At 40.1% G+C, this 14339-nt stretch overlaps 1 protein-coding gene across 7 annotated transcripts in view; it reads right to left on the minus strand.

The window, feature by feature from the left end:
• Positions 1–14339, minus strand: part of FYB1 (FYN binding protein 1) — a 169842-nt gene that overhangs the window by 95928 nt on the left and 59575 nt on the right. For 3 of the 7 annotated variants that reach the window (XM_030927925.1, XM_010367654.2, XM_010367653.2), the window contains exon 2: positions 1303–2464. In XM_030927925.1, the coding sequence (XP_030783785.1) occupies positions 1303–2464 (1162 nt within the window). Of the gene's footprint in view, positions 1–1302; positions 2465–8340; positions 8442–11839; positions 12786–14339 lie in introns of those variants that run through there. The other 4 variants (XM_030927927.1, XM_030927923.1, XM_030927924.1 and 1 more) reach the window with 3 other exon arrangements.

Raw genomic sequence — 14339 nt, forward strand, 5'->3', positions numbered from 1 at the left:
GGGACCTTTTAGAAAGTCTCACAAAAATAACTGTTCTGAATTATGAACCAGTATTGAAACAAAATGACAGATGAGGCGAAGACGCAATGTGAAACAAGGATGAACCTTTCTGGAAGACAGATGGTCATGGGATCATTCCAAACTTGCTTTCTGTGTGTTTGAATTAGCAGAGGACTTGATCACTAAACTGTTTACAAACAAGGAGAATACTGATCTCAGGAAGATAACATCGCAAGATGTTTCTACAGTGCAAAAACTAAAAATGACCTTTAGGCTTAGAACTGCTTTAACTAGACCATACTTTCGTAAGGAGAAAGATGTGACTAAGAGTAGTGTGGTCACTTGTAGGCACCTCTTTCCCCCCTCACAATAAACAACAATTGCACATCATTTACCTAAAATATTAATCATCTCAGGCATGTGTGAGCTTCTGTCATGCAGTCACTCGGTACCACATCCCAGAGAATTGCAGTGACATCTCTGGTAGAAATTTAAACTATTTACCTGAAAGGAAAGGAAAGTACTCCTTTGTCTGGCTCATTTTCCTAACTATATATTACTTTATGAATCAGAAAAGTTCAGAAAACTTTATACTGAGAAATAGAAAATAGCTAAAATGTGAATTTCATGAGTCCTGTTCCTTTCTCATTTGAATACTGGGCTCGGGAAACATGATGAATTGTGTGGATATTTGCAGCCACTTAAAGAAGGGCTTGTCAGATCTGCACTATTGACATTATGGCCTGAATAGTTCTTCGTTGTGGGGCTGTGCTGGGCATTGTAGGATCTTCAAAAGCATCCCTAGCTTCTACTCACTAGAGGCCAGTAGCACCCTCCAGTTGTGGCAATCAAAAATGCCTCCATACATTGCCAAATGTCCCCTAGGGGACAAAATTGCCCCCTTTGGGAACCACTGACCTAGAGGGTAGCTCATTTTCTGTCTAACTCCTCTGTGTTGATGGGTAACATACCTCAGTCTCATTCAACAGAAATGAAACCCAACAAAGGAAGTAAATGAAATGGTTATCATTAAGCAAAGCCACGTATCAATGAATTGGATGCATTGCCTCTCCCTTCCCCCAACAAAACCCCAGCTGACCACGGCATTTTCTCACAGAATGAAGACTTCCTACTTTCCCAGGCCTCCCACATGAAAGAAAAAAACAAGGCAAAGAAAATTCATTATACACATATAAGTACCAGATACAGAATCATTCCTCCTTATGAAACTTTCCCCAGAAGCTAAAACATTCTCTGCCTTGGAGTAACCCATCCTGAATAGCAAATGAGAAAAGAACTCACTGTTTCCAGAAGAGGTTTTGAGGAATTTCGTCAGGTCAACATTTGGTGGTCTGTTGGGTTTTGGTGGAGGTGGACCCAAGGTAAACAATGGAGGCAATGGCTTCTGCTTTGGAGTGGCTGAATTCTTGTCTCCCTTTTCCTTTTCCTGACTTTGGCCCCATGGCCCCTCCACTGTCAACTTAGAAGGGGCCTTAGGGAACCTGGAAGGAGGAGCCCCTGAGGCCGAGTCTTCCTGATTCGTTTTGCCCTGGAAGGTGTTCTTAGCAGCGTCTATCTTCCTATCTTCCTTTTTTTCTTCACCATTTTTGGAAAGGCCTGAGCCTCCCCTGCTCGCAACAGGTTTCAAAACCACTCCAGGAAAGGGCGAACTTGAAATCTCCCCTGCATGGTCTTTATTTTCCGGGTCTTCCCTTGCTGGTTTTAAAGGGCCGCTTTTGGACCTGACTCCCAGGGGAGCTGGGGACCCCTTTGATGGAGACGCATTCTTCACAGGGCTTTCATCTTCATGGGAGTTCTCAGTACTTAGGGGTGGCTTCTGGCCAAAGGCAGGTTTGGGGAAGAGGGGCTTGGATTCAAGATCTTGTGATGCTGACATAAATTTCCCTTTAACACCAGCCAATTTGGGGAATGCTTGCTTCTGTTCATTTTCCGGGGTTGGAGGAGTAGGCCCAGATTTCGGGCCTAGTGGCTTTAAGTCATGGTCTTGGTTTACACTGTGAAGAGATGGCTTGTTTCCAGGAGGCCAGGGAAACGCAGGTTTGGAATCTTCTTTGGGCAAGTTGATGGGCTTGGGGCCTACAGGTTTCGGAAATCCCACTTTTGCCTCGGGGTCTCTGGTGGTCAAGTTGGCTGGTGTTCCAAATCTTTGGCCTGCTCCAGTGGGCTTTAGAAACGGGGGCTTGGGTTCCTTGTCAGGCTTTTCCTCAGAAGAAGGTTTGACTGCCACAGGTGGCTTTGGGGACCCAAACTTAGGTACACTGCTGGGTCCTGCAGGAGGGCTGGCATTTCCTTGGTTGTTGAATAAGTTCTTTCTTGCTTGTATTCCTGAAGATGAGTTTGGCCCTGTGACTCTGAAGGGTCGGCTATTGACTGAGACATCCTCTGTCGGGTTGCCCCCTGTGTTAAATTTCGCCATGAGGGACTTTACATCTGGCTTTGCATCCTACAAACATAGGGAACAAAAACTAGCTGAGAGACAAAAGTCTTACTTGCACAGTTTAAAATACTATACCTTAAAGAGCTTCCTGGTTTGAGGCCTGCAGTGTTGCTGATTGGTTAGCAAGATATTGTAACATTTCTCTTCCTCTCTGGCAAAATAAATTGCGAGAGTTTCTTGAAAGGGGAAGGCTATGGTTGTGCATATACTTTTTCTTCTGGTTATCTCAGACTGACTTGCTTATTTTTGCTTAAGAAACAAATCCTTTCTTTATTCTCACTGTTTCTCTAGATATCTTGTTGGATTTACTCTAACTTGGTATTATTTATTTTTAAAGTTTCACTTGAAAAAATATGGAAGTGACTAAAAAAGGATTTCTTCCATATTTTATAATTGAGACTCTTAAGTAGAAACTACCTTTAAAAAATGAAAGTAAGTAAGTTCTTCAGTAAATTGAAGCTGTGTGCTTTACACTGCATGGCCATGTTTAACATACATCTCTGTGGTTTGCAAGAGTTTCTTTTTTTTTTTTTTTTTTTTGCTTCTATCCACATTTAAGTTCTGTTTGCTAACAGGGAGATGTGGTGGGAAAACCTTGCTCATTTTTATAAGTAAGTAATAAAATGACTTCTTCTACTTATTTGTAATTATTTAGCACTAATGATTCACCTGTATCCATACTAGCAGGCGAGTGTACTCACTTTCAGAATTGTTCTGTTTAGAGGTCATGCTCTGGAGGCACAAGGGGGAAGATAAGGAAGAAGTAATAGGGACGGGCTGTCAGTCTTATTTCCAGACCTTTCTTTCCACAGTCATCCCTTTTTCTCAGCAGTCCTTTTACTGGGTCCCCCCTGCTTGTCTAGAATTAAGGTATTACATAGCAAAGATAATAGGTATTCACTTTTCTCTGTGAATGTAATCCCATTTTACCTGGGAAAATTAATGGTGTGTTTGCTCTTTGTCTTGAAAGCAAAGAGTTTAAATTTTTAGTTCTTTTAGAAATACTTGAAAATTGGAGACTTTAAAAAATTCACGGAAGTTAACCAATGTGGCCATGACAATTTCCCTTTTCATGCTTTAAAATTCACCCGTAACATGTTTTCCTACTTATCCCCCACCTTTCATTGCCCCATACCCAGGCACATTTTATCTTTCAAGGTGCAAAACCAGATCCCTCTGGTTGGGAAGGCTACTCCCACCTCCTGACTCATGGCACACTTCAGGTGCTTCTAAAGCCCCTATGTTATTTCCTGTTAGAGTGATGAGAACTACCATTTAGTGGGGGGTAAATATATGTGCTTAGTTCTATATCGTCCCATCTTATTCTTACAGTAGTTCTGTAAGAATGATGTTATTTAACCCCATTTCACAAGAAAGGAAAATGAGGCTGGAACTGCAGGAGGATGGCATGGCAAAAGCATGAGAACTGGGTTTAAATCCTAGCCAGAATTGTCATGTGCTTTAAACATGGAATTTGTAAAATGCCTGTCTGGTATACAATATGAGTTCAATATATGGAAATTATTATTAGAACTGTTAAGTAGCGTACTCAAGGCCTTGAATATGCTACCTAACAGTTCTAGGAACTGTGAGCACAGGCAGGCAAACTCAGGTGTATCTGGGGCTCCGAAGTCCAGAAACTGCCTCATTTCTTTTTGTATCCAGGCATCACCTAGCCCAGGGCCTGGCTCCCTCAGGATTCTAATATATGCTTGGGGAATGAAGGCAGGCACTCAGATGAATACCGTGCATAGTGATTTTACAAGAAATGTTGCCCTCAGCAAGAGTTTCTCTCCATACCAAACCGTAGGGCATGTGTGTTTGCAGGGTGGAAGGCTAGGGATTTAGGCAGGAGCAGAAAAGCTAACAGCAGCAATTTCCAGCTTGAATTTTGTACCTTTAATTTATCTCCCTTATCTGAGTTGTTGGAAACTGCTTGTTTTCTACCTTTCCTCCCTTTGCCACTTTTCTACCACCCCTGACTTCCTCAAATCCTCAAATAATTCCCAAAGGCAAGAGGCAGGAAGACAGCAGAACAAGGGAGAATTTGGGTGCTGGGGGAGGGAGTAGGAGAGAATGGGTTGTTCCCTGAACCCTCCGGGAGATCAGAGTTGCAGAGGACCCCAAACGTCAGTACAAAGGGCATAATTATGGCAGTACCAAGAACACAAATTTGCCCCCTAATGAAGGAAGTCTGTCTCTGTGGAAGATGTCTTTTATTCTAGACATAATTCCATATCATATAATGTATATTCTAGATTTATAACAGGAGGCTGCATAGCTGAGTGACTAAGAGCACAGACTTAGGAACCAGGTGGCCTGGGTTTGAATCTTACTGGCTATTTAACCTTGGACAAAAGACATCAAAATTCTTTGGGCTTAGTTTTCTCACCTCCCTAATGGGAATAATAATGTGCACCCATAGGGCTGTTAGGAAAAGTAAATAACTTCCTATATGTAAAGCACTTTAAAGAGTACCTGGCACACTGGAGGATTTCTGATTTTTATAAATCAAGTGAAATGTTAGACATTCTCTAGTACTTTCTCTCTCTGCATCAATGAGGAAATGGAAAGCAAGAGTTTTAAGTGGTATCCTACTTACGTGGCGATTTTATGCCTTGGATTTCATGGGAGGAAAACCCATGAAATACCCTAACCCATTATCAAACTCAGTGTCCTGGTTTTGGTTTAGAAAATATGGAAGTGGTAGATTTAGATTGGAACGTAAGTCTCTCAGCTGCCAACCCAGACCCAGGAGGCAGTGCAATGTCAAAGTTAATAGCACAGACTCTAGGGTTATGACTTGAGTTCAAACCTTGACTTTGCCACTTTACTAACCACGTGATCTAGCATGGTACTTATCCTCTGTGAGGCTCAGTTTTCTACATCTTTAAAATGAGAATAATAACAGTACCTATAGCTCACAGGGTTTTTCTTTTAAAATAAGGATTAAATGGGTAAAGGCATGTAAAGTTCTTAGATAAGAACTGCCTGTAATATATATGTAATAATTGCCTGCTATCTCTGTTTTTCTAATTCGCTAGTCACAAAACATTATTTTCTCTAGGTGACCAAATTCTGAAGTTGCAATCATTAATGTTATGTCCCAATTTTAAAATTAAATTAAAGTAGCTAGAACTAACGTACTCCTGAATAACATAATAGAGTTACGATATTTAAGTTTGGTTTACCTACACTGTGAGACTTGTCACTGGATGTTGAAAGACAGGGAAAGAAAGAGCAACAATTTCCTATGCAGGACATCTTAGAGATCCTTAGCCACTAATATGTCTGGCAAATCAGTAGCCTGCACTCTGCAACTATCTGATCACTAATATTGCCTTCTTAGCTTTAGAGTTTGTTTAATCACGATCACTGTTAATAAGTTTAGTAGATAAAGTGTTCAACACCCAGACTCATCCTTAATCGTAACAATAATAGGTATATTTTTTCTTTAATCATAATGATAGAAAAAGCAAAAATGATTTTTAAAATAGATATTCTCTCATTCTGATTTCATTGTGGATTGAATATCTATTCAATTCTCTAGTACTTTTATTTTTACTTAAAAAAGGGTAGGGGTAATATATTCGTGTGTGATAGAGTGAAAAGTAAGCCTTCTACAACTCCTTAAGTTAGTTCCCCAGTTAGGCTGATGCCCTCATTTACCAGTACAGTATGAGTTCATACCTGTTGTTCTGGAATAATGATTAGCAGTGTTACTTTTTAATCTCAAGCTGAACTTCCTTAAATAATAAACTACATGATGATCTTCCCTGGTTCTCTCTAGAGACAATCACTGTCAACAGTTTCCCATGTATGCTGCTAACCGATGCATATGCAAACATAAACACACACATATTCACACACATACATCCTTCCTTTTCCCACTTTTCACACAGATGGAAACATCTACTCTGCACCTTGTCTTTTTCTAGGACTGATATTCAGTAGATATACACCAGTACAGGTGGATGTATGATCAGCAACCATTTCTGATTGTTTGTACCTATGCCAATTCCTGTTGTTAAATATTTTCAATATTAGCCCTACTTTTTTCCCTTGCCAGTTGGACCATATCGGTGCATGTTATTTGCAGAATCTTTTTAACTTAATGATATCAAGATTGGGCTTCTACTTATTCATCAGAGGAGGTATTTCACAATCTGGAAGACATCAGAGTTTATGATGTTTTAGTAAAACAAAAATTTCATTTGCAATATCTTTTCCAAAGCCATTTGAAGCAATTTGTTATTATTTCTACCTGCTATGTATCCATATAATGCTTAGTCCAGATTACTCACAAACACAGATTTAATAGCAGAAAATCTCTTCATAGAAATTAATTTCCTTTAGCCCTCATATATTTTGCCCTTCCTCACTATCTTCAACGGTATAAACTTTTACATTTGCCACAGACCTTGGGAAAATGTCTGTTAACAAAAATGCTTTTGTTACATCCTCCAGATTTCCAGTTAAAAACCCCAGCTTTCAGAAAATCTTTTTCAGTTTTAGCAATCTACATAAAAGTAATGAACCTAGTAAACAGTTAAAGGCTGAGAGGGCATGAAGGACAGACATCCCATCTTTCTTTCCTAGAAATTTTCCTAGAAAGAAAATTGTCCCTTTTGTAGTTAGTTCACCTACATAGTTACATGTGGAAAACTAAAAATATTTTATCTCTATTATTGGGAATAGGATTTTGTTTTGTTTTAGTTTTATTGTTATATTACTCATGGTTTTAAATATTTCTTGGATATTGTACTAATCTAGTGGTTCTTAACCTGTGCTAGTGGGAATTCCCCCCCTACCCCCGCTGGAGGATGTTTTTCAATGTCTGGAAGCATTTTTGACTAAAATAACCAGCCAGGGAAGGGGTTGGGTAGAGGCCAGGGATGCTGCACATCTGTCCTATAGGAGAGCCTCCCACAAGAAAGAATTATCAGTTCAAAATGCGGATAGTGCCAAGGTTGAGAAACCCTGAGCTAATTCTATTGCTCTTGAACTACTGAAATTAACTTACCAGGAAGTCAGATTTTAATTTTTTTTTTTTTTTTTTTTTACCATAGACTACACTCTAACACCTACAAATAACTGTATAGAAACTAAATGAGCCACTACTAGCAGTGGTTTTTAAAGTTGCCTACCTTTGAAAGTCTCATCTTTAGAATATTCTTTAAAATACAAAAGAAATAAAACTTACATAAATCATGGGTAACTAATGAATTTAAAATGACTTAGAAGTCAGATTTTACCTCCTTAAGATATGTTTGTGTCACTTTTGCAATTAAAGCAAGAGGAGAATTAATCTCTGCTGTGGCTGCTGTTACTCTTCCCTGTATAAAGCCCATAAAAAAGGAATAAAATGACTTCATTTGATTGTATGTAATGCTTCTAATCATGAGGGAGGCAGTAAATGAATAAAATAGTTTACCCAAATTGGTTTTTCAAAAAATCTTTGATAACTTTTTACCATATGTGGAGTTTCTTTATTGTTATATTGAGATAAAGTCGTTTGTTACCCATGACTTATTCGGTTTCAACTGCTGGTTCTTCTTATGGAACAAAATTTGTTTCTGCCACTGCCATCCTTACCCATAATAGGACCCCAGTACAGTGATATCAGAGGGCAACAAGAGGCTGTGAGGTGACTCATGAGTACAGGAGAAAAGGTTCCAGGAAGCCAGCCCTCGTCCTGCCTAAGGCTTTGGAGATTGTAGCCATGGCAGATGAAGATGGTGCTCTGGTTGGAGACCCAGCTTCTGTGGGGCTGATGACTTTTGTTACTCAAACTTAGGACCTGCTCTGCCAAGGTCTGACCAGGAGGTGTAACAAAAAGATTGAAGAGACAGAATGTTCTCCCCTAAGCTGGAGAAACTTACCATCTTTGAGGCAGGAAGCACACTGGCAAAAATTTGTAATAGATTCAGGCAATTCAAATTTTTATAGAGCAATAGGATTCTGCATTACTGGTTTGCATTGCCTAGATTAAAGAAAATAATACATAAGTCCCCCATGAGTAAGCCCTCCATCCCTTCTCATCACACACAACACACACACAATGCACACACACGCACACACACACAGTCTTTTCTCTTTAAAGAGACTTGGTCTGTTGTACCCAGGAAACCTGGAAAAGGGAATGGTTTCAATCTGAAAATAAACTTTCATAAAAATCTTTACTACTAGAAATTACATCAAAAAAACTACCCCAACTTAAGAGTTAACGGTTGCTGGCTGAAAATACAGTACTCCTGACAAGACCCTTCACAGGCATGGTGGATAACAAGTTCCACTACAGAGAATAGAACGGCAGGGATCTTTTCTGTCCCCATTAACACTGTTTAAATACGTTTTTTCTTTTTTTGAGATGGAGCCTTCCTCTATCACCCAGGCTGGAGTGCAGTAGCAGGATCTTGGCTCACTGCAACCTCTGCCTCCTGGGTTCAAGCGATTCTCGGGCCTCAGCCTCCGAGCAGCTGGGACTACAGGCATGTACCACCACGCCCACTAATTTTTGTATTTTTAGTAGAGACTGGGGTATCACTATGTTGACCAGGCTGGTTTTGAACTCCTGACCTCAGGTGATCCACCTGCCTCAGCCTCCCAAAGTGCTGGGATTACAGGCACAAGTTACCGCACCCGGCCTATTTAGATTCTTAATGAATTATAATTTACATGTGTGCTGTTTCCCCAAGGAGATGTAAAAGTAGGAACCTTGTTTTATTTTTCCTCCTCAACAGCAGTTCCCTCCCTGGCAAACAAACAAACACATCCCTGATCCTGGCACATCTCTTTCCATAATATGCATTGAACATACTGGCTGATGGACTGAGTTTACTTAAATTTCACCTTGCTTGGTCATACAGATGGGAGTGGAGAAGATGATTTTCTTAGCTCCTTTGTTGACCTGTAGTTGTGATTTAAGCACTTGCTAATAGAATATCTATTTCATTGCAAATGAGCTGTGGTGGATTCCAGTGGGCTGAGCCTCTGAGGCTGGAGAGAGCACCAGGCCCCTACTTCAACAGGATGTGGGAACTTGACTCTCGCCGCAAATTAAGTTCTTGGGGCAGGAGCCCTCTGCTGCAGGCTCTGGGGGAGGGCATGGGTAGGAGGAGCTGGTGGCGGAAGCACCGGTGGTAGCACTGATTGTGACAACCCCTGTATGTTTTTCTGTAACTTGTGAAGGTGGAGATGGAGCTGCCACAACCCCAGCAGTCAGCGATGCCCTGTCTGCTATGGCGTTGCATTGGTGTCGTGTGGAAAGAAACACCTGACTTAAATGGGGACTTTCTGGGTGGTGTGTGTGCCCCACCAGGTCCCCTCAGACCTTGGCAGAAAACCTCCACAGATGTCTCTGTGCATCATCTCCTGGTCTGGTGTTATTCCGAGCACTGACGATCTGGACCCTTCTCCTGTCTCTACTGTGTTCTCTCTTCCAGAGTGAATTAGAGCAGAAGAAGCAAGATAGCCAGCAGGTAGTAAAGTTTTGATGGTGATGGTTGACCCCCAAATGCTGGTGCCTTGTATACTCTATAAGACATGTGCATCAGTTGGATTTTTGTGTACCCCCTGTTTTTAGAATCAGGAGTTTGACAATCATCATCAATCTACAAATTTGAACCTTCAACATTCTCTTCTGGGTTATCCTACAAAATAGCTCCTGTACAAATAGTTTTGACTTTGCCATGGCCTCTGAGGGCTTGAACATAAATGGATAAGGAAGTTAAATACGACTTTCTAGTCAGGCATGATAGTGCGTGTCTGTGGTCCTAGCTCTTCATGAGGCTGAGTGGGAAGACCGCTTGAGCCCAGGGGTTTGAGTTCAGCCTGAGCAACATGGCGAGACCCTGTCTCTAATGCAAATAATACATATGAATATATATGACTTTCTAGGTGTTTCTGAGGTTTGTATTGCTATATGTTTTTGAGTTCTTGATGTGGATAGAATTAGAATGGCAATAGGATGTAGAGAATACAGAGTTCAGATGTAGATAGTATAGAACAACAAATGGTCCTAAAACCACTTATTTTTCTTATTCTATTTTATAATTTTTATAGCAAATTTAACTTACATTTGTTTAGGATAATTCACTCAGCCTGCATGAGCTGAAAATACCAAATTAGAAAATAGTTTTTCAGGAATTTACATTTGGCTAACGAACTTATAGATAATTGAAAAATGTTTTCATAGATATCTTATTAGTGGCTTATTTGATTCTTAGGCTAACAGTTAATGTACACTTCATAATACAATATAAGTTCTTTCATTTTTTTCTGTTCCTCCAACCTAAAAGAGAGACCTAAATTTCAACTACTATTTCTTATGGTTGTTCTATTTTCATGTATACCCCAATAAAAACTTTGTTTTGCTAAGGACATTTGAAGTCTGAAATAAAAATCCTTGATGTCTGGGAAAGATACTTTTGACAAGGGAAAAATAGAAATGTTATGCTTCCTTTTTCTCCTCAGCCTTCGTGTCACACCCAACAAATGCAAAAACACAGACACACACAGACACGCTCCTGGGTGGTCAATTTCTTTTCTACACTCAACATGATGTTAGAAACTGAAAGTTGATTGTCTACATGGAGTGAAGTGGGGGTGGAGGAATGAGGCTATCTGTGTGGGGTTTTCTAGAGACTTCCTTCCCAGAATGTGAAAAGATCTGTGTGAAAACTGCTAAGAAGAGGCAGAACTCAATGAGTTGAACCAAGACAGGTGGCAGCAGCTGGGCACAGTGGGTGGCTCAAGCCTGTAATCCCAGCATTCGGGGAGGCTCAGGCAGGAGGATTGCTTGAGGCCAGGAGTTTGAGGCTAGCCTGGGCAACAAAACAAGACCTCATTTCTCAAAAAGAATATGCAATATTAGCCAGGCACGGTGGTGAGTACTTGTAGTCATAGCTACTCTGGAAGCTGGGGTGGGAGGACTGCTTGAGCCCAGGAAGTCAGTGCTGCAGTGAGCCATGAATGCACCACTGTACTCTAGCCTGGGTGACAGAGTATGACTTTGTCTCAAAAAAAAAAAAAAAATAAGGCAGGTGGCAGCTTTCAGTCAATGAGAGATCCAGAGTTTGATTTGAGGAAAGTAAAAGCTATACATTAGAAATGGAAAGGCATGGAAGATTCCAAAAAGAGAAATAGATAATATTTTGAAACCTCACTCTATGGAATATGACAATAGCGGGGTATCCTTCCTCCCCCCAACCCTCCCCCTTGTTCCCATTCCATTTTGTCTCCTTTTGAGCTTTGAAGAAAATGCATTCAGTATTTAGTAATCAGGATTAAATAATATAAGCACCTCACACCTCTTAGCTCACTTTTTCTGATAACTGCGCAGTAACAAGACTCTGCCATGAGATGAGCATCTTTTCTCACCTTTGTTATCATGGTGCTCTTCACTTTGGGTTGCACTTTTTCTCATTAAAATTGTGATGTTTTCAATTTCAAGTTTTCCATGGTGTTCATCCTGCTCTTAGGATGCAGCCACTGTCTTTTCCCAGGCATGCTTCTCTTTCCAAAGCATTTCATGGCTTCAGCTGCCCTGGGCTCTCACTTGTCCATTCATTCATGGATTCATTCATTTTCTACTGTGTGTCCTAGAGACTCCTTGCTTAAGTGCTAAATCTATTGTGTGACACCTTGCCACAATCTAGATTAACATCTATGCTTTACTAAAAACACTTTTCTTGGTGAACAAATCACCTTTACACGCCTCCCGCCAAAAAAAAAAAAAAAAAAAACCAACTCTATATATACTCATATAATTATCAAAAAATTCTTGAGTTTAGTAGTTTATACCCATTCCTAATTTCATTATTAAACTAATAATCACATTTTAAAAGAAAATTTCACATATAATACCTCATTTGATTCTCCCAAAGCCCGGTTAGTTCTTAGTGTTATTAATATACCACCATAAACTGAATCACTTAGGCTGTAGCAGGTGGTAGGATGAGAACCAAACTCAGGTTCTGCTTCTAAATTCTGTGCTCACCCTATATGCCATAGGAACCATGACCTTCATTGTCTTTCTCATGTAGTTACTAGTTTAAGTTCTCAGCTCACACACAAAACTTTTTGGCAGTTTCTTATTCTAATCCAAAATGTTTTCCACCTAACTCTAGCAATTGACCTCCTGCCCAAGAATTGTCATTGTAAGGGATGTGATAACATTTGTCCTACTTATGGCTGTGATCCTGGCAGATCTGAGATGAGCAAGGAAACAGAGCAAGACACGGAGTTTACAGGGCTCAAGGCCAAAACATCCTGATTGACTTTACAACATCGTGGCCAATATGAAAAGGGGAAACAACTAAAAGACGACAAACAATTCCATTTCTTTTAAAAATGTTTCGTTTGTGTGTGTGTGTGTTGGTGTGGGGGTGAGGTGTTTAGATAGATGCCTATATTAGGGCTTTTTCAGCCCAACCCTGGCTCCAAACAGCTGCCCCTTAGAGTTGGTTACATGAACCATCTAACTGGTAGTTTAGGGGCTCAGGACACCATTCTGGTTCATTCATTGTCTGCCTGAGATGGTGCTTATTGTTCATTTGGCTTCAGCCTCAAACTTATTACTGGGGGTGGTTGAAGAAGGGTATAAACAGATACTACAAGAGAAAGAAGTTATAATTTGGGAAGTCCCATGGCAAAAATCAGATTGATAACAATGCATTTATATATAATAACTTCTGTCTGAATGAAAAAGTGAAAAAAGTGTTAACATCTTTGGTCAGTTCAAAGAACAACAAAAAAATGAAACACACCAAAACCCTTTCCTGTGTTATGCTTTTCTAAATACTAAATGGTTTTCAAAAGAAAGTACCACAGAGAGAGTCATCTATTATTTCTAGATACATTTTTCTTTTAGTTAAAAATTTAAACCAAATTAAGATACTACTTCACATCCATTTGAATGGCTATAATTAAAAAAAAAAAGCAGAAAATAACAAGTGTTGGACAGGATTTGGGGAAATTGAACACTTGTGCACTGCTGGTGGGAACGTAAAATGGTACAGCTGCTGTAGAAAACAGTATGGTGGTTCTTCAAAAAATTAAGCATAGAATTACCATATGATCCAACAATTCCACTTCTGGTGTACACCCAAAAGAACTGAAAGCAGGGACTTGAGCAGATATGGGTAGATCCCATGTTTATAGTAGCATAATTTACAATGCCAAAAAGTGGAAGCAAACCAAGTGTCTGTTGACAGATAGAGGGATAAACAAAATGAGGTTTATAATACAATGGAATGTTATTCAGTTTGAAAGAAGAAGGAAATTCTGACATAAGCTGTAACATGGAGAAACCTTGAAGACATTATGCTAAGTGAAATAAGCCAGTTGTGAAACAACAAGTATTGGCCGGGTGCCGAGGCTCATACTCAAATTACAGGAAAGCCTGTAATCCCAGCACTTTGGGAGGCCAAAGCGGGTGGATCACTTGAGGCCAAGAGTTTGAGACCAGCCTGGCCAACATGGTGAAACCCTGTCTCTACTAAAAACACAAAAATTAGCCAGGCATGGTGGTGCAAACCTGTAATCCCAGGTTACTTAGGAAGCTGAGGCAGGATAATCACCTGAACCCAGAAGGTGGAGGTTGCAGTAAGCCAAGATCGCACCACGGCACTCCAGCCTGGGCAACAGAACAAGACTCTGTGTCAAAAAAAAAAAAAAAAAAATTATTGTGTGATTTCACTTATGTGAGGTACCTAGAGTAGTCAAATTCATAAAGGCAGAAAGTAGAATGGTGGTTGCTAGGGGCTGAGGGAGGAGGGAACAGTTAATTAATATTTAATGGATATAGAGTTACAGTTGGGAAAGATGAAAAAGTTCCTGAAATAGATAGTGGCAATGTTTGCACAGCAGTGTGAATGTA

Source organism: Rhinopithecus roxellana, chromosome 3 (assembly GCF_007565055.1).
Source record: "Rhinopithecus roxellana isolate Shanxi Qingling chromosome 3, ASM756505v1, whole genome shotgun sequence".
NCBI classification, from domain to species: domain Eukaryota; kingdom Metazoa; phylum Chordata; class Mammalia; order Primates; family Cercopithecidae; genus Rhinopithecus; species Rhinopithecus roxellana.